Raw genomic sequence first — 21201 nt, 5'->3', positions numbered from 1 at the left:
TGGCTTTCTGTTTGTATGTGAAGACACAGAAACTGCAATGTGAAGGCACACATATTGCTGGGGTATCAAGCAAAGTCAAAACAGCAAGATGATAATGGATAGCTGAAATGTAGACAGCGTTAGTGGTGAGGTAAGCTTCATTCCAAGCCAAAACTGATTTTATCTTCTCCCTTCAGTGCAGTTAGAAGTGGTACCGGTGAACCATTCTGTGACCAGAGTCCCTCTCGCTGTAGGTTTGCCAGCTGCATAAGGTAGCCATAGTGAGAGGGAGAAACATGCACTTCTCCCTCTACTGTGGCACCATAAAGCTTTGGCTTAGGTCCCTGCTTCCTGTTTTCCTGGGATTCCAACCCGGAGAGATGAGTCCAGCATCTCTCATGATGCTTGCTCTCTCCTTTGAAAGGCTGCCTTGTAAAGCTAACTGTTGGAAATACTATGTGTCTGCTTAGTCAAAAAGAAAAATCTGGTGTGTATGATGTACCTTTCCTTGATGCCAGGTTTCCATGTCTACTTCTCTCACAGCAAGGCAAGGAAATAGTTGTATAGGTTATTGAAGTGGTGGTTATTGCTGCATACAGGCAACACTAGCTCTTCTCTGGCCAAGTGCTGTCTCATGCCTGCTACCAGGGGCAGCTCAGCAGCTACCCCAAGGAAGAGAGTTCACACTGGTGTGATTTGCAGAGCTCAGCTGTATGTCTGCAATACTCTTTTGGGTCAAGCTGGCCTTTATTATTGTATTTCTCTCCTCACTTGCTGGGAACGTCTGTTGTGCTGGTGTGAAGGTGAACCAGCAGGGGAAATGAACTCACCACAAGAGAGATTATAAGTCAGAGCTAAAATTTAATAATAATATTATTATAACAACACTGACACACAAGGGAAATTGCTTTCAACTCACAATACCCCAGCAGTATAACCCAGTGTCCTGGGGCACAAACCCAAGGGGGTTTGTTTGCCCTTGTGCTGAGACCCCTGTGGCTCCCCCAAGTCCAGAGCAAAAGGAAAAGAAAAACCTGTTGGTGCAGGCGAGGGCTGTGGTCTGGGCGAGAGCGGTGATCTCCTCCTGTCAAGGTCCTGCTGCTGATCTGGATCCGACGAGAAGTACCTGAGGTCTTCTTACCCACCACTTATGTACCCTCAGGGAGCACTCAGTCCCTCCCCCTGGGCGGGGACTCACACAATGGGTGATTGACTCTGGGAGCCAGGGGGTGTTGAGCTGTTGATGGCCCATTAGCAGCTCCGCCCCCTCAGGCTGGGTGTGAAGGTGATAGTGGCTCCCTGGGCAGCTGCTGCTAATGGCCCATTGTCCTTGGGGAATGAATAGAGGGGGTAGAATACACAGCTTTGATCACCCCCACACAGGGTTAGCTGGTCCCTCCTGCTGAACTAGGACATCTGTTCATGCAGGTCTGTCATTTATTTCTGCTTCAACTGACACTTTCTACGACTAAGCTTTCATGGAGCAGCTCCAGGAACTCCGTAGCAACTTCCCAGCTTCACTATCACAGATGAAGTCACCTGGCAGCTCCTCACTGTTACAGAGCAGAGGATCTAGTCCTGGGTGGTGGCAGCAGGGACACCTGCCTTCAGGCCCTGCTCACATTAATTCTGTAGATGTGTGTGCATCACTCAAAGCGTGGTGTGGGATGGTGTACCATGCCTTGGCTAAGCAGAACTCCCACCCAGAGTGATGACTCCTTGGTGCAGAGTCAGGGGGCCCAGCCACGGGATTTTCCCATGGCTGCCACCTGTCTGGTGCGCTGTGCTCTCGATCCTAGCAGTGTAGCCTACTTGGTCTGCCTGGGCTGCTCTCTTTCTTACTCTCCCTGCCTCAGTTTCTCTCTTTAAGTGGGCTTTCTTTTTATCTGTTGTAAACAAAGCCAGCTGTAAGAGGAGTCACTTTAAGATGTTATTTCATATTTGTCTTGCAATTTCTTCTCTATGTAGGATCAAAGTGATCTCTCTCTGCTTCTGTCACTATTTTCCATCATTTTAGAGAAAAAAGAAAGGACATGGGCTAGAGAAGGGGGCTGCATTTAAGAAATGTGTAAAGTGCAGAAGAAAAACGGATTTTTTCATCCAGCAAAATGAGATAATTATTTTGAGTATGTTCTGGATCAGTTTACTTGTTTTCCAAGCTTATGTTGTTTGATGGACTAGTATTAAGTTGTTAATTTAAGGATGGCTTTTAAAAGGCATACTGGCCAGGTTTGCTTGAAGACATGGCCAGAAAGCAAAATTTGCCCATAATTAAAGGATATTTGTGTAAATTTCCCTCCCTCTCCCCCCAAGATAATGTCTTATTTTTTATTAGCAGGAGAATTCACTTGTACTTTGCTACATTGCAGACATGGCTTTCAGACAAGATGTGAAGATGCCTGAGATGGCTTGAGCATCCTTGATGGTTTCTGTGGAGTTGCTGCCAAAACTACTTAGCTGTTCTTTGGCACCCTGCTGCTTGAATATGCCACCCACAGGAGAGCAAGCCGTGGAGTCGCAGGGCTGTCACCCCAAAATCCTGTTAGATCTCTCCAGAGGCTGGCACCACAACCAGGCTGCTGACAGAGCGCTTTTGGTAGTCAACATCTAGTTTGCCTCAGGAACAGTCAGATGGGTACCATTTTGCCCAGAGTGTAATGGCACTGTACACAGGAAGGGCCTCCATGGCTCCCCTTAGAGATGACCAGCTCCTGAAAAGATGGAGGGAGGGAAAAGGTGCTCAGCACTGCTGGTTTGAGAGAGAAGCCCCAGTTGTTGTGCTTTGGACAGCTTCCACCTTCTGAGAGGGCAGGGAAACTGGAATTGCTACATTGGGTATGAATGGAGAAACTTGCCTCAATGTCTCGAATAGGGCAGGGAAAGAGAAAAATATCTGTACTAGAAAAAAGGAAGGAATTACCAGGGAAGTGTATGTCTTACAACATGGTATGTGACTACCTTTTTTTTTTATTATTCCCACTAACTTCAGCACAGCTTACTTTAAAGAGTAGCAAGCACACACGTGTTGTGGGAGGATCTTTGCTGAGGAACAAATGAAATGTGATTATTTGAGCTTTGAAGCCTGTCTTTCAAAACCTAGGGCATTTGAAAACTCACTTAAAGGCTTTCTGTTAGCTGCTCTTCTTAGTGGTATGCCTGAAACAGCTATTGTGGTTTTCTGCACTGAGAAAAGTAGGAGGGCTTCAACCTGTGAGATTTCACAAGCTCACTTCTATCTGCTGCAAAACAACTCTCTCCAAGTTTCTCCACTGCATGTACATGTGGGGCGTTAACTTGGGGTTTTGTTTCTCTGTGCAACATTCTTCACTGTACCAGGAGTTAGGGCAGGTTCACACCACCCACAATGGGCATATAGCATCCCATGGTGTCCCAACAGCAGGGTGAGGGCTGCACCCTGGGGAACCAAGAAAAGTGGATTTGAGAAGTGAATAACTGCCTCCTCAAGCTCACAGTTCAGCTGTAACTGGACAGAGATGGAAGGTGGCAGCTAAACTTTTTTCAAATAAATGTACCCTCCAAGCTTACTTGGTGTGACAGTCTTTATCTGAACTTACTTGCAATTAGAAGATTTATTTACCCTCTTAGCTCTGTGCCTCTGGGTTGCCTCTGGCAAGCAGGGTTGTAGCATCAAAATGAGACTTGTAATCTAGACAATACAGACCTCTGCTGCAGTTGCATTGATTTGTCAGCAGACCCTGTGGGGCTTTTTAATGACAATTTGCCAGTCTGGTTTGATATGAGGAATTAATGTTTGGATTGAATCAATTTCTAAGCCTGTGACTTCAGCAGAAAAGATGTATAAGTAAAATTTCCAGATATTTTGAAGACCGAAAAAAGAGAAACAAAATTGTTTGTTTTTAAAAAGTCTCCTCCACAGGAAAAGGGAAAATCTGAGAGGATAAGTGATGCATCTGTAGTAACTATAGGGACCTAAGCTTTCTTGAAGAAACCTTAAAAATGAGATAATGAATCGACTAAGCACATGGAAGTACTGATAATAGAAGCATTATAAATTCTTTACTACAAATATATATCTAACAGAGGTAACTGTGCTGCTTGTTATCATTTTGGTTGCTGACAGTTGTAAAATACAAAAATCACCCATCTCTAGAAGCAGAAGATATCAGTAATACTAACTTTTAAGCAAAGTAGCTGGCAGATTGTAGCTACAGTGGGTTTCACTTTTTTTTCCTTTATGATTTTTTTCATTCCAGATTTCTTCCTCCCTCCTTTTTCACACTTTGTTTTTCCTGAAAAGTATTTTTTTTGTTGTTGTTGTCCAGAGCATGACATGTATAGTCCATTATTTCTGTTGAACAAATCTAAAATTTGAATGGAGATCCCAACAACTTAATATTCCACTCCAAAGCCCATATTTCTGCTAGAGAATCTTTGCAAAATAGTCACCTTCCATTCATTGCTAACAACATTTTGAAATGGTGCAATTTTTTTCATTGTATGAATGTATTTGTCCAACTTGCTAATTCCTGTTGTCAATGCCCAGGTGAAAAGTGTCTCCCAGGCCGAGAATGTCCCAGAGCAACATTTCCTTCTTTTTATACTCTAGAACAGTACTCCAGTTTTGTATTGCTTCTTGCTGTAGGGAGGATGCAGAGGTGTGCTTGCTTACATGGCTGCCTGCTTCTGTGTGTGGCCTGAATGAGCCAGTCTGGTATATGGTTACAGGAGGCAGGTTTGTCACCCAGAGCAGTAGTTCCAGGGCAGGTATACTGTATGGCAGCTCATCAGAAGGCCATGGTGGTGTCCAGGGAGTAATAGCAATGTCCATTTGGACTTAGAAAAGATGTGCCTTGCTCCTCAGCTGCTGGAAGGTTCAGAAGCAGCTGATTGGTTTGACCTGGTTACTCATTAAAAACAAAAGCTATATGATGAACAAGGGGGAAGGTGTCTCTGAGAATTGTGTGCTACTCTGACATCAGATCCTTTCAGAGGGACAGAAGACTATATTCTGTACCAATATGATCTCTGTAGTAGGACTGTACCTTTTAAGATGCAGTAATAGTGTGTCATGTGGTGACTGCAGCATCCTTCTCTGGGATTCTCAAAACTTTTCAAAATAACTGATTCACTTAGTGCTGTTGGGAGAGCAAAAAGGTTACTTATATTTGAGGAAATGGGAACAAAAAGCTATTCAGATATTTAGATGTCTTGAACTGCAGACAGGCATATTGATATCTGTCTGTCTGGTCCGTGATAGTTAAGGTTATCAAGACGGACTAGATCCTGCCAGTTCTTCTGCAGCTTGAGACTGCATATTGAGATGAGCCAACTGCTCAATATAGCTAAAATATAGCCTCATGGAAAGAGAATAAGTAGGAACAGAGAAGTAAATGATAGAGGACTGAACTGGCTTACTGTGCAGTTAGGCAAGCAATGAGCTAGTGCAAAGGAAGAAGTGAGTAGGACATTTTCATAGCATTTTGCCCTTTCATCACCAACATCATGTGACTGAGGTATAGCTTATGTGGCTGCACTATTATGGTAAGAAACATTTTCTTTTCTTGATTCCCTCCCTGTAACCCTTCTCACTTCTGGAAGTGTTTCAACTGCTGTCTGTTGCGTTCTCATGTGTGGCTGAATAAGAGAGGGTTGATGAATGTATAGCACTCACACTGAGATCAGTGCTGAAAGAAATCACTGCAATATGACTAGTCTTTAGATAACTGCATGCAAAGTGGATAACATCTGAAAAAAATATTCTTATATGTTTATTATAGATCTCAGACAAGGCAAATGCACATTTCTCTTCTCTCTTGCCAGAACCAGCTCCTTGTGAAAGGCTTGCTGTTTATGGAGGAGAAGGTCAAGCTGTGTGAAGGCAAGTATAGTCATAAACCTGTTTTGGAAGGGAGTTGTGCTTTGATGTTTAGTCAGACAAGATGATTTACATGTCTGGAAACTGTAAAGCCCTTTCGGGTACTGTCTTAGGGTATCACACAACCCCTCAGGAGCCAGATTACACTAAAGCCCTTGTGAGGCTGAAGGGATGGTTTGCACTGCAGCCCTTAAGAGGCTGAAGAGGTGGGTGAACTTTTCTAACAGACACAGAGCCACAATGTTTCCACCAGCCACAACTTCAGCATGAGAGCAGGAATGTGGGCCTTGTGGGGCAGTTGAACCTGGGCTCAAAGCCTTTCTATTCTGCACATGGGTCGTGTTCAAACACTGCTTGGAGCTGCCTTCTGCCTTTTATTTCTCAGTGGATTTGCAGCTTGATGTAAGCACAAGTTTTGCTACTGTTATGCTTTTGAGAGCAGAACTATCAAGCTCTGTGTACATTTGAAGGAAAAAAAGTCCCTTGGGTGATAGTGAAATCCTTCAGAAAAGAGGTTGATCAGACACTAAGTTCTGTTCAAATCACTGTGGTACAGGCACTTGCTACTGCAAGGCCTGCGGACCAAGGCTAGCATGGTGCAGCAACTCTGTTGAATGTGTGGGGAATTAGTCACATTTAGTAACTGTTTGCTCAAGCAAAGCAAGCAAGTCTTTATTCAAAACTAAGCTGCTGTTTGATTTGACCCAGTTTTGTAGCCTGTAGGAAGATCACTTGCTAATCACCAGTCTGTTGTATGTGGGTCATTAAATGCCAATAGATGCTTATAATCTCACATCATTGCTGGTCCTGGATTCCTCTGTACTGTTCTTCACCAAGTGACTTCACCCTGCTGGTAGACTGTAGGATTTGGGCCCCAGAGGAGTTAAGCAGTTGCCAACCTCTTGTTTGGTGTGTGCTTCTTTGGCACTGGCCATGTGAGGGAGGAAAAACGGCAGTCCTGTGTTTCCTTGAATGTGAGTACCTGACCTGCCACAGCCAGCTCTTCAGAATGAGTGCTGCACAGCTTATCATAGACCTGGTTTCTGTATTCATATAAAACTATTCCATTATTGGCTTTAGCTTTATGAAAATTGATTTTGAATATGTAATAAACTCAAGAGTATTTTGCTTATACTCAAGTAGTTTGGATGAGATAAAGTTTCCCAGGCAGATAGCAAAACCCTCTTCAAATGCCTCATTTTCTGTCCCTGGTTTGAAGTGACAGTGGAAACACACTGCTTGTGCAGGCTGCCATCTCTGCAGGTCACTCATGGGCAACTTTCTTTCAAAATGTGTAGGCTTGTTGTCTGTCTTGTGGTCACAGCAATAAGAATTTCTTGTATACGCTTCTCAGTAAGCTCTGCCTTCCTGGAAAATTTCTACTGCCCCAGGACTCAGACAGAGAATAATGCTCCTGTTACAGGGCATGGCAATGTTTCACTGTATCTATTTTTCAATCACAGCCTCTTATTTTAACATGATTTTTCTTTATACAATCTGTCAGAATTTCTTTCAACCCTTGTAGGACTTATGATTTCTTGAAGAAGCAAACCATTCGTGCTTCCCTTCTGGAAGAAGTGATCTGTGACATTTCATTCAGTCTTCCTTCACACAGCAGAGCATTGCAGTCCTGGGGAGGAGGCAGAGAAAGAAAAATTTAAACACTCAAGTAGTCTGTTTCCTGTTCTTTTCACTTACATTTGGCTGTTGCTGGTAATGAGTAGCTGTTATGGGGGTGTTAGGTGGGTTCTCATCTGCCTACGGTTCCAGTTCTGAAGCAAGAATCCTACCTGACACAATGAAGCCTCTCTTTGAACTTTTCTGTGGTTTGTGGTGGGCTCTCAGCTCAAAGTGAAATGTCTGCAGGATCTAGCCCTGTTAGTTCTCTGCTCTCTGGCTCTGGCCTAAGCAGCACAACCCATGGGCAAGCACCTTGAAAGTCCATGTGGAAGTCTCCAGATGGGGAAAGCACTTCAATACAGTGATAAGGCTCCTTTGAGTTGTAGTTTTATGTGTATTCCAGCTCCTCAGGTAGGGCCTTTATTCACCTTGAAGCTGGACCTTCAAAGATGTCTTTAGTGTCTGTCTTCCATTACTGTTCCTTGAGTCTTGACTGCTTGTGAGCTCCAGCTGAGGCTCTATGGAAGGTATCCTGGAAAATCCTTTTGTCAGAAATTTGTGCTTTTAAACCTGGGTCTGTTTTGGCAACAGAAATCTGAAAAAACATTGCAAACTTTTGGCCTTTGGGATGGAAAAAATCTCATAAAAATCTTAGAGGCTTTGAGCCCAAATGCTGAGGAGCACACAGCTTTGTAAGACAAACCTATGAGCATAATTTGACCACAGTTACATTCTTGCTGTGGGAATCACAAGAGGCATAACTTAGTCTGCCTTCATTTTAAGTACCCACTTACATTTGGGGATGTTTGTTTGAGCTGTAGTCATATGAGGGGTGGCCACAAGTGGATTCCATTTGGGAACCTTCACAAGTGCCACATCTGAGAGGAGCACAGTGGCTTTGTGCCTTGTCAGGTTCCTGACTGCTGCTTGGTAGTGAGTGGGTGCCAGAAGGGTCTCAGCTCTTGTAAATGGTCTCCCTGACCTTGTTGCTGACTCAGATGGATGATGTTGAGTGATCAGTCGATGTCGATGTCGGCTGTGACCTGCTGGTTTTCAGATTCAGCTGCTAATGTGTGGCTGCTCCCCCACTGGTGGAGCATGCTGCCTGTGAGCTGTGAGACTGACAATCCTTTGCTGTGGAGTTAAAACGTCCTGCTGAAGGGAGGCTTCACTGATGCATTGGAATTGGTCTCATGTTTTGCACAGACCTGTGTTCTCTGCAGTAAGATACAGAACAATTTATGGTCACAATTTGTGTCTGTCGGTTAAGGTGAAGCTTAGCTGGGTGATGTCCAGTTTTGGGCAGAAACTGTGAAACTGAAGAGTGGGTTTGTAGCTCTTATTTGGGGAATTAGGAGTACTTGGAAAATCAATGTGGATTTTAGTGTCCTGGTTGCTGAAGTTCTTGCTCCCAATCTCTGTTTTTGTAGGTGAGGATCGCATTGACATCCTATCTGAAATCTGGGATCACTATTTTACAGAGACTCTGCCTACACTCCAGGCAATATTCTACCCGGTCCAGGTAATCTTAATTTTAGTTTGGTCAGCTGAAGCAATGTTATTGCAATGCCTGATAATGGCAAATGGAAACTTCTCTGCTAGCAACAGTTTGGCCAGTGGCTAAACAGATGTCAAAACCTTTAAACTAAACCTGGTAGGAAGTAGACTTTGTCCAAGTCAGCATTACCAGTGTAAGAAGGACCACTAAAATCTACTGGACAAGCATGGTGTTTTGGGCTCAGTTTATTCCCGTTCATCTGCCTTCTGTCTGGGCTAAGCTTGGACACTGAAACTGTTGGACTGTACATATCCATACTGAAGCTCTGGGCTATTTGCATTTATAGTTCTTCCATTTTTAAGTAGCTGGGACTATTGGTATAGAAGACAACACTGAGAACTTGTCTTCAGGGGGACAAGTCTGAAGCAAATGTGTTTAACACACCCCTAACTGTTTTAGAGGCCTTATATCCCGTTTGTGCTGTTGGGTTATCCACAGGTTTTTTTTTTAAGCTTTAGTAAGGGGTCACATAAATCTATGGGTAGGATATGAATGAAGAATTTTATGTAAGACCTTTTTACACTGGGTATTTTGAAAGCTGAGAATCTCATCAGAAGAATTGAGCTGTACAATTTTTCAGTGTTTTTTAGTCAGGGTTTCCATATGAGCAGCCTAATTATGTCCACAGACTATTTTGTTCTTTTCTTCCATGAGAGGAAGAGAAAAATGTACCTCGTGCAGAGAATGACGTTCTTGGAAATGCTAGTCTCCTCCTCTTGACTTTTGCCTCTTCCACAAAACATTATTTCCAGAGCCTTTTAAAATTATTTTTCCCATGTATTGCTTGAAAGGCAGCAGGTAAAGCTCAAAGATTGCCCTTTTCCTCTGATCCTATTAAAGCTGGCATTTCCTAAAAGAGAAAGGACTTCTGCAAAGACAGACACTAACCTTTCTACTGTATTTATTTTTGTTCTTTCCGTGCTGCAGATGCTTAAAGGTAAGTGTTTGACAGGTAAAACTGTGCAATTACAATACCCTCCCTTTCTCTCCTTTTGCAAATAATTCCCAGTGAGAGAGTGACCTAATCTGTTTAAGCAGAACTTTTTCTGCACTGCAGCTACCTGTGTCCTGTGGAAACAGTTGAGCTGTGTGTCATAGCCACTGATGCTAATAATTCCACCACTTACCAGAAAAATCTACTCCCCTGCTATTTAAATGTCTCTGATCAGAAACAGAACAAAAATTACAGCATCATGGGTACAGCTTCTAGAAGTAACTTGGTTATAGTGGTGAAAGTATGACTATTGGATGTTGAGATGCTTTGAAAGCACCTTTTTTTTTTGGCTGGGTTTGTCTTGTCACAATGTCTGAGTCACTAAAAATATCTCATAGAAGCTGTAAAGTTAGGGAAGTAGTGCCATTTTATGGATGAGGAACTGAAAGGTAACAGACAGCATATTTAAAGCATTGGAGGCACCCAAGTCCTACACAAATGTAAGGATTAAGCTTCCTAAATACATACAAGAATTTGACTCAGAGTAAGCTGCCTTAGACTACCACAGAGAGAGAGTTGCTAGTGCAACAATATATAAGAAATTGCATTTATCCCAGGCCAGTGTCCTAATAACAAGGTTGAACTTTTCCTAGAAATGGGGAACTGTATGTAACCCTTTATATGGTGTGTTACAACACATGAAGAGAGCTCATCTACCAAGTCTTTCATCAAGCTTCGGTTCTTTGCACGCTACTCTTGTAGATGGGAAAGTCAGTTTGTTGTTGGTTCCCCATCCTTTCCTGCAAATGTCAGCATGATTATTTAGTTGTGCTGTTCTGTGATCCCAGCAACTGCCTATTCAGAATGAAACTAAGTCAGCCAAATGTGAGTGTATGTTACCAAAGGTAGTAACTAGAAGTAGCTTCCTAACTCAGCTAAGTTTAAACCTGAGACTCATAGCTGTTGCTGAAAAATGACCTTTAAGCAGCCAAGTTGGTTAAATTGCTGTACAGAGGGAAACTATGTAAACAGGTCACTGACTTTTATATAGTTGCAGCTGTTAATGTGACTAGTGGTGTGGAAAAAAGAATAGCAAATCTTGTTTTGTTTGGCACAGAAATATGTTTGCATTTTGAAATGGGGTATGAAGTTAATGGGACTAAACTGCATGATATAAATAAAGTTTGCAGCTGCTGAAATACAGTTCTGAGATACATACTGGTCTTAACTACACCTCCATGTTTCCAAACACGAAGTGATGGCTTAAAACCACAAATTGCTTTTATTATGGCCAAGCTGGCCTCCAGACTATTTGCTTTAATTCATATTTACATATTGATGATGCTGTTAATTATGACATTAAACTTTTTATGAATTAATGTTTAACTGCTGTTAATTCCTTCCAGCTAAATATTTGCCATGTTGAGCGTGTTATGGAGATCATAAAGTGATTCCCAAACACACCATGGGGCAGAGATTAACACGCTGAGAAGAACAAGGCAAACTTTTCAGGCTGGAGGGTGCTGGGCAGAGCTGAGAGGAAAATTTCTGCTGTTATGCTGCAGTGGGGCAAGAGAAAGTCGTTCAGACATTAAGCATAGCAGTGGGAAAGATGGTAACACCAGAACGCCAAATGGAGTTCTACTGTGTTTAAATATGATGAGAAATATTACATCATCTGTTCACTTGTGTTGTTGATTTAAAAAAGTAACTGTGAGGACACAAAATGCCTTGCAGTGGATATCAAAGCTGTTGCTTTTTAAATTGATGATCGGTTCAAGCAGTCTTGCTAGCTCTGCTCCAGCCTAAATCCTAAAATCTATAATGGACTAAATTGTGGGGTTTTGTCATGTCAGCAAGGTCTGAAGTGCAGACAATAAGCAAAAAGACAATCCAATATAGACAGAAGTAGGCTTACTTAAGGCATAATCTGTACCAATTCTTTCCCTACCAAACCTCTGGTTTCTCAGCTCAGAGTGGCAAAAGCACAAACTACTACATCCACCCTGGGCTTTGAATGTTTGTGACCAAACTGGAAGGCAAATGGCTTTCATGAATACGTAATCATTTAGTGAAATAAAAACCTAGTGGTGCCTCAGATGAGATGATGCTCATTTCAGAATTTGTGTGAGACAGACCCTGAGAGGAAAGCAACTGAAGAGTACTATGAATCCTCAGCCTGAGAGACTGAGGTGTGTTTTGCCACAGAAGCAATGGGCAGGACAGATCTTCCTGTCTGTGTTGGTGCAGAGCGCACATATCCCTTTACAACTCTTGCATTTTGTCTTCTGTGTTTTTTAGGGCCAGGAGTTGACTATCCGTCAGATTGCTCTTCTTGGCTTCAGAGACTTGGTCTTGCTTAAAGTAAAGTTGGAAGAAATTCTTCCTCTGGTCCAGACAAAGCTTCCAGCTTCCATTGTCCAGATGCTGTTAATTCTGCAGGTGGGGAGCCTCTGCGGGAGTCTGACTCCACTTGGCTTATCTTGACTTCACTGAACTAATATGAACACTGGAAAGGAGAGTGGGGAAGGTGAAGGTTGTGATGAAGGGGAAGTAATGTGTGCTTATTTGGGAGTGGTAACTGTAGAAATGAGAGCTGAATTTGGATGTCTTGAGCTTTCCCAGGAACAGGTAAGGATGTTGCCTTGAAAGAGCTGGGTGTTTGTATTTTCTTCGTACCTCTACTCTCTGTCTACAAACAGTCTCAGGACTCTTTCTTCTTATAAATTTTCATTTTCCATCTTCTCTGAATGCTCCTTTGTGCCCTAGTTCTCCTGATTTCTCAGATTTGCAATGACAGGGCAAGTCTCCATCATAGCAAAGAGTGGCATTTGAATTGTGGCTTCCAGCTGCCCAACACCAGCTCCTTGGCTGGCTGGTATGTCTAGCAGTGTCCATGAGAGGAGAAAAACTTTTTGTCAGTAAGCAAAATGCTATACATCTTTCAAAGGCCACCCCCAAAAGACCCAGAGCTTCTGTGAGAACTATCCTCTTTATCCTGACCTCAACAAAATACTTCACAAGCATGCCAAATAGAGCCAAGTATACCAGATGTTTAATCTTTTTAATATTGCCCAACCTGACAGTTCTGTAAAATGCCATATTTCATGTTTGGGTTCACATAATCATTCATAGAATGGTTTGGGTTGGAAGAAACCCTAAAGATCATGTAGGTCAGGATCTGACCAGGATGCTCAGAGCCCCATCCAACCTGGCTTTGAACACTTTGAGAGATGGGACATCACAGCTTCTTTGGGCAACCTGTTTGAGTGACTCACCATCCTCACAGTAAAGAATTTCTTCCTAATGCCTAATCTAAACCTACCCTCTTCAGTTTAAAACTGCTATTTCTATATAAGTTCTCACTGTTCTGATGTTCCAGTGGCCCAGACTATAACAGCAGGAGATATTAAAGTACAACCTTAATTTCCCTGAAATATTATTTTAATAAAACAATCTTTAGAGCAAATAGGATCTCAAATCAACACATTTGAGGAAAAAACCCTTACTGAGGTTTTGCAGGAAGTTAGATTTGAACAGTTTCTGAAATTACTGTTAAATTGGTTAGTGTTATCTGTCATCTTCACAGTTGTAAGCTGAACCACAGAGGGTGCTTTGCCTGCAGTCCTGCCTAAGAAAAGAGCAGTACTTTGCCCAAGGTGTGTTAAGGCTTTTCTACAAAGAGGTGTTTCCTGTTTTAAAACTGCCCTCGTATAATTATATAATGTAGTACACTGTGCACATCCACAGTGTGAGCATACCTTGAACCTTCCTGACCCTTGGTCAGAAAAAAGGACTGGATGCTTGATGTCCATGAGGTTGTGACTGTGACTTAAACAAGGAGGTTGACCTGAATGACACAAAAACCTCCATTTGATCTTACCAGCTCCAAATTGTCTACCAATATGGTTGGGATATTCCAGTGCAGAGATATTTGACAGACACCAGACTTTATTCATAAAACTTTAAAGGGTAATGTTGACATTTTATGTTTGATTTTCAGAGTGTCCATGAGCCTACAGGCCCCAGTGAGGGTTACCTACAGCTGGAAGAACTGGTCAAGCAGGTGGTGTCACCATACTTAGGTTTGTGTGAGGATCACAGCTCCTCTGGTAGCACCTGCTTGCTTGGTAAGACATGCACATTGTATAGAAGCTATTATTGGGGTACACAGGTCGGTTAATGTGAGGCAGTGCATGTTTGTGCTGAAAAAGGAGAACAGTGCATGACAAAAAACAATGACTATAACACTCCTGAGAAGATCCTGATTAATATTTCTGAATGTAGATTTTTGTGATGGGCTTTTTATTTTCCATTACTGACTGAACTATTTGTGCCCTCCCACTGTGCACGCACACACCTGAAAAGTCTCCCCTCTCTCTGGAGATGGACTGGATTTTAAAACACCCTGGTCCATTCCTGGAGTACTACCTTCACCTCAGTGAGAGACCACAACTGGTCCTTTGTTGCCTGCTCTCTGACCCTGCTTGCTAGCCTGCTTCAGCTGCCTGGATTCCTATGCTCACTGCTGCATCAACCAGCCTTTGCAGACAGCAGTGCTGTTGCATGTTAATTCTGAGGCATTACAGGGATTTTTGCATGGAGTCTTCCTTCCATCTGAGGATTCTGTTTAAATAAAAAGGTAATTAAATATCTGTGTTTAAAGTATGGATAAATAGGTCTAGGTGAGCCAACTGGCATGTCACTTCAGGAAGAGCATGCTTATAGTGGGAAACTTCTTTACACATGATCCAGGATGTCTGCTTGCACATGTGATCAGCCAGGAGACATTGGCTTGCTAAAGGGCATAATGATACTGATTTGATAGTCAGAAAGATTTAAATAGAACAAGTGAAAAAAGCTCCAGTCTCCCTCTGTTTTCATAAGCTTTAGCCTTTGCTTCAATGCAAATTGTAGCAGGCTGGAGACACAACCTGTCTTGTAGTATGCCTTAGAAGCATAGGTGAAAAGATGGTCTTGTGGTAGAAGGATTTATCAGGACTCAGACAATCTGTGCTTGTAACAAACTCATGGCACTGCTTTAGGCAAACTATGGCTCAGGGTTTGTGTTCTTGTGATTGTTGAGCAATCAAATATCTTTAAAGCTAGTGAACTGTATAAACAGTTGAGCATTGATTTGCAGACCTGATCCTGAGGCTAAATCTAGACCAAAATCCCCCATAACAATCAGACTCTGACAAATTTTATTGCTTTCTTCTTTACGGACACCTGCATGTAGCTGGGATAGTTTGAAGGTTGCCTGACCTGTACTGAAGCTTCTAGATGTCTGGATTTCTGCCAGCTGAACTAGGCATTTGTGTCATTAAAAAAAAAATCACATAGACTGGCCCTATAAAGTTCATATGCCTTAAAATCATTGTATTTACTTTGATTTTAGTTGCCATTTATTTGTGAGTATTTCCAAGGTGGCGTTTTGCCCCTGCTCCACCCTGTGCTGAGTGCAAGGAAAGAATGAACTTGTGTTTGCAGTACAAGACCTTGACAGCAAAACAGTGCTTTTCTGAAAATAGTCTTGATATTTTCAAAGTGCTGCTGTGGTGGTGATTTCCTTTCCTTAACTTCTTTTTGTAATCAAACTTCTTTCTCTTCCTCTCTTCCACTTTCAGTCACTTTTTTGCTTTCTCAGTACCAGTTTCTTCTCTTGCTGGGCAGCCCAGTAGGTTCCCCATAGGAGCTTCTGGGAAATGCGCTGTTGGGCTTTGGGTACGCCTGCATTCTCCACACCTGCTGTGGAGGCCAAACTGCCCTCTGAACTGGAGCCTTCAAGAACAAGTATTGAGAAATGTGACTGAAGATGTCTAATTCCACCTATGAATACACATAAGGCTTCAGCCTGCAGGGCTGCTGTAACTTAAGCTTTATTTAAAGTGAGAGAAGAGTGCAGCAGGGATAGGTGTGAAAGGGGACAGGAATGCTCACAGAGGGGAGTTGTAGAGGGCAGCATTCCCATCTGCTCTTCTTTTAGCACCTTTCTTGCTTTTCCTGTGTAAATCAGCCATAACCTGCATTGTAAGGATGGAGTACACCAAAGTTTTCTAAGAAACAATGTTTATATTGGGGATAGAAGATAAAACATCTACCCTATTCCCCCATATATTAAACCTAACATCAATCCTGATCTGAGTTTGCTTGCAAAAACATCCTATAAACACTCTTCCCAGTTTATATTCCTGGTCATAAAGCACCAAAACAGAAATAAAATGTCTAGTTAAACTATGCATGACAGCTCTCTTAAGACACTGACTTTTGTGGCCAAGAAAGCAGAATAGGAAAAGTAAAGCAATAAATGAATGTTCAGACCCTAGCTTAATTTTATCTGATTCTCATAATAAAGGATTTTAATTTTCTTCCACAAAAATCATCTGTGAATATTTTTTCCTCAAAAGAGTCAGGTCCCAATGCCCTTCAACACTACAGCTTGCTGTGGCTTGAGTTGCAGATGAAACCAAAAGAGTATATTCACTGTAACCAAGCCTAAAAAACTATTTGTGTGTATTCTTAAGCAAACCATGGCCCATTTTGAATTAATGTATTACTGGCACTAGCAGGGTGAAATGTTGTCATAGCTTGGCTGCAGACAGCAGTTGAGTTTTGGCTGCTCACCCATGTGTTCCTGCAACAATATAGAGTTTGTCTTCTGCTTTTCTTCCTAATGCAAGCTTCTAAAACTCTTTTAAAACCTTCGGTGATGAGCGCTTTGCTTTGCATTTTGTTACTCTCTCTCTTATGCTCTGCAGTCTTGATATAAGCCTTTTACATGGTTTAATGTTATGAAATTAGACCCTCTGCTTCAGTGAAGTTGGTGAGAAACAAGACAGGTGGCGAATAGCTTGATCAACTGCTATGGGGATAGATCACAAGAAGCATTTAACATCACATGGCAATGCTCACAGCACCTGGAGCCAGTAGGTGCACAGTAATACCGATTAAACCTGCCAAGGGGGAGGGATGAATGAGAGTGGGCCAAGGCACAAACTCTGACCTCTGCCCTTCTAAAAGCTTTCAGTATCAAAATTGATGAGGAGCTGCGGGCTGTGCCTTGGGTCTGAGTTTTAAACCAGGCATTTTTCCCCCTTACTGGTTTGCTGAGCAGGTTGTACACCCCACACCCATCAGTTGTGTCACCACCTTATCCCTGCTCCACAAGCGCTGCCCTTCTCTTGTGTGCGTCTCTCCAAGGCTGCTGTGGACTGTCCCTTTGCACTGTTGGAGGTTTTCCATGTCTAGCACCCAAACCAGACGTATTGTAAAGTGGATGAAATTTTCTTTTTCTTGCGTGATCTTTGAAAAATACAGTGGGATAATGCCAGCAGAATGACCTTTTCCTAGGCAGCTGAAGAGGCAGTGCAACGTAAACATCAGGAATTTCACACTGACAACAGCTAGTGGCACCTCCTAAAAGAAATTTTTCAGAGAAAGGAATAGAACTGAAATCCTCTATGAATGTTATGTTGAAGGCTTGTGCCATTTTAGTGTCTATCATTTTAGTGAACCTGCATGTGAGACCTCCCACTGTCCTCATCCCTGGATAAGGGAGGAGACTACTAGGATGCTCAAGGAAGTCCCTTTGCTGCACTTGTGACTTTTTGATTCACTTCTCTCACAGATACCAGCACCATTTCCTTACTGCAGGGCAGGAGGTCTCTTCTTACTGGGAGAGAGGCAGATCTCTTTCCCAACCCCCCAGCAGTATGAACTAGTGAGCACCTGAGTGTTTTCCAGTGGTAATGAGGTGGGACACTACAGCTGCACACTGAATTGCCTCCGTTCCCTGAGGCCAGCCTGCCAGTTTGAGCAATACTGTGGGTGCTATCGACCGTTTCTTCTTCCTTTTTCTCTTCCAGAGAGACGGTACTCCAGGTCCCGTCCTAAGACTGATGTACTGAATTATTCAGCTCATGCAACAAGCCGGCAGCCCAGCGAGATGGCCCTGACCCCGCTGACAGAGCAGGAGGGTGAGGCTTACCTGGAGAAATGTGGTAGCATCCGTCGCCACACTGTTGCCAACGCTCATTCAGATATTCAGCTCCTGGCAATGGCCTCCATGATGCACACAGGAATGGTAATTGAGGAATCAGACAGTACTGACAATTGCCTGCTGCTGCAGCCCACTTGTTTCAGCCACAGGCAGTGCTCCAGTGAGCCCAGCATTGCCGATGGGCCAGAGGGAGTCGTGGCAGCAGCAAGTAGACAGGACCCTGCAGAGCTGAACTGCACATCAGTCAGCTAGAAGTCTTGCTGAGGAGTGGAGAACTGTATGCTCTAAGCTGGACAAAGTGTTGTGTCATCCCTGCTGGGAAAAAAAGAAAATTTTGAATTTTGCTCATGTCATTGAAATGGCCTCAAGGTTCTTATGTCTGAGAATGCTCTCTAGATTTGGTTTTTTTATCAGTCTGGGATCATTGTTGATGGAGGTACCAGGCTGCTCCCAAATGACCACTGAGGGCTGCAAAGACTTTGCTGTTGAACAGCACAGTCTACCTTGTATAAGCTTTCTTCCTCTACTAGTATAAACCTTGTGTCATCACGCTTCCTTCTCTTTCTTTGGTATGATACAAACTGACCTCTTTCTGCTTTTCTCCATCTTTCCTAGTGTTGTGCCACTTATTTGCTCTTTGTTCCTGCAGTAGAGACCTCTGTGCTAAATGTTCTCTTTGCTTCTGGTGCTAGTGTAGTGAATGCAGAGGACTGCATTTCTGTCTTTTAAAGTTGAACTCAGGGATGAAACCATTTGAGTCCTCCTGAATATCTGCTGAGGTGACTTGTGAGAGAAGGAGATCTTTCACTTTGCCTCCCGTGGGCATGGATGAAAAGTCAAAACTGGAACAAATCAGACTTACTTTTTCCCCAGACTTGAAGAAAACTAAGTATACATGAAGTCTGAGTACTTCATATGTACTTTATTTGGTTCCAGTCCTATCTTGTGGGTTGTGGTATAAACTGTGTGCAAAGGAGTGCTGGGTGTGTAAATTGGGTGCAAAATATGATCCTGAGCATCCTGGTATTTGATCAATTTGCTCTGAAAATTTCGATAGTGATAGGGCTACAATGAAAAGAGAAAACTAAATGGATTCCTTTGGGTAGAAGATGCTGGACAGTCTGCTCTTCTGTGAGAAACATAAAGGTGCTTCTCAGCATGGGGCTATTGTAACTCTAGGCCAGGAGGTTTTGAACAGGATTTCATCCTTGGGCTACCCTGGTACTTTTAGCACTTATTTCATGAGACCAAAGATAACCAGCAGGGTGTAGAAAAGGAGCCCTGTCTCAGTAGTGTATTCATGAAGTGCTCCTGACCTCCAGTGGTATCTGACTCATTGCAGTATTGCTTTTAAGATAAAGTGAGAGTTCTTTGCAGTCTTAGGTTTTGTTTTTATTTTGAAGATTATGAGTAGGTCCAGTTTGCAAGTGTCTGTGTCAGACACTGCAGTTCACAGTGTCTGCTTTGTAGCATCACTTGGTACTCAAATGCTGCTTCTACGGGAACAGAACCAATCTGTTCAACCTGTCCCCTGGGATACTCTGCTGATGTCTTGCTAAGCAGATTTGCAAGTGTAATTACAGACTTGGAGGTGAACTGAAATGCTGCCTTAAATCTCAAATTCCATTAAAAACATGGACATAACAAAACTACTGCTTGAATCTAGTCTTTGTGGTATAGACTGTAAATAAATTTGTCTTGACATGGAAACAGAAGGTTAGGATGAGCCTTCAGGATGTTTTTTTGCTATAACATTAACTGCAGAGTTTGCCCTGCTTCTGTTGAGCATTAAACGTTTCTGCTCCACTGGCTGCACTGAAAGTACAGTGCTGACCTGTCACAATTTGGCCTTAGTAGCATATGCAGCAAAAAGAAAGCAGACTAGCACTATTATTTGGCAACAAAGCAGAAATACCAGCTATGAGCACAAGTCACACCACCTTTATAAGTCAGGACATTGCTTTGTCTGCTGTGGTTTGCAAATGTTGAAAGAGATATTGAAAGGGCCTACTTCTCCTTGCTGTCCCTTAAGGCACCCTAACTGGCCTTTGTGGAAACACCAAGTATTTTGATCTCCACCTGCGCTTACATGTTGAAGAATAGAGCTGTGCTGGCTACCTCCTCCTCAGAGCATGCACAGTTGAGTGGAATGCCAGAAAGATGTGCGTTAAGCAGTCTTCCCTTCAGATGGATTATAGTATACATTGCTCTCCTATTCATAAATTGGACTGACTGACCAGGCCAACTTACTTGTTGTCTTCTGTCCCAGGGTGGCCACGAATTGTGGTGGACCTTCAGAATCTCTGTGGTAACAGCCAAACCTAGTAGACCATGCCGGTCTCACCTTGGCATAGTCCCTCCAGCATGGGGCAGATGAAGTTGTCCTGCTCAAAAGTAATTTCTTTTGCCCCTTGCAGTGATTTAAAGCCTTCTCTTAGTCACACTGAGGCATATGGGGAAGTGATCACCCTGCAGCATTTCAGTTCACTCTTATGAATGCTTTTCTTATGTATGTTTCTCCTCTAGCCCATTTGACTTCTGTAAATACCAAAACCATTTGCATTAGCGAGTAGTGCCCTCTTTTATGGTGAACATTAGAATAATTTATTTATTTCCTGACATTTTCTTGGATCATTTCTAGGGCTAGTAGGAGTTAGTTAGCCCTGACTTTAACTTGAAGTTATTTAGTTTTACACTTATGTATCATTTGAATTATTTTGTGTTTTTTGCAAAATTTGCACCAAACCCTCTGAATCATGCACTTCCCCAGTTATTTTGTTATTTAGGGAGAATTAAATCTGGTGGCTCTACTTTGTAAACTGAAGTAAACAAAACTTGTTCTATAAACCACATCGAGTACATGGTCATAAGCACAACTTTTACAGCTACATGAGATTGCGCAAGCCTCTGCAAATGTATACCTTTTACCAACAAACTGGGTGAACCTGGGAGTGGTTTGAAAGCTGTGCCCTGAGGCTGCCATGTTGTCAGTGTGAGGCTGGAACCAAAGGACTACAGGGCAGCTCTGAGTGCGTGCTCTCCACTGAGGAAGCTCTCAGTCCCCTGGAAGCAAAACGGACAGGTTCTGTCCCTGAGCCACAGCTGTGGCATGAGAAACACTGGCATTTTGGATACAAGGGGCTGGTTTGGGGTTGCACTTTGTTGCTTACTCTGTCACGCAGCCACGAGGCAGGTCCTTTCTACCCTCATGGTAACCAGCTTGAGAAAACCTCCTGGAAGCCCTGTCAGAATGG

At 42.9% G+C, this 21201-nt stretch overlaps 1 protein-coding gene across 4 annotated transcripts in view; it reads left to right on the top strand.

The window, feature by feature from the left end:
- PRR5L (proline rich 5 like) overlaps positions 1–20959 on the top strand; it is a 41766-nt gene extending 20807 nt beyond the window's left edge. For all 4 annotated transcript variants that reach the window (XM_071558656.1, XM_071558657.1, XM_071558655.1 and 1 more), the window contains 5 exons: positions 5782–5839; positions 8887–8978; positions 12250–12390; positions 13952–14078; positions 17814–20959. In XM_071558656.1, coding sequence (XP_071414757.1) covers positions 5782–5839; positions 8887–8978; positions 12250–12390; positions 13952–14078; positions 17814–18199 — 804 coding nt within the window. In that variant the 3' untranslated portion in view covers positions 18200–20959. The remainder of the gene's footprint in view (positions 1–5781; positions 5840–8886; positions 8979–12249; positions 12391–13951; positions 14079–17813) is intronic.
- The last annotated feature ends 242 nt before the right edge of the window (positions 20960–21201 follow it).

The sequence above is a fragment of the Pithys albifrons genome, chromosome 6 (assembly GCF_047495875.1).
Source record: "Pithys albifrons albifrons isolate INPA30051 chromosome 6, PitAlb_v1, whole genome shotgun sequence".
In the NCBI taxonomy this organism is placed as follows: Eukaryota; Metazoa; Chordata; class Aves; order Passeriformes; family Thamnophilidae; genus Pithys; species Pithys albifrons.
The sequence above is the reverse complement of the archived record's forward strand: the minus strand, read 5'-3'. Positions and strand labels throughout refer to the sequence as shown.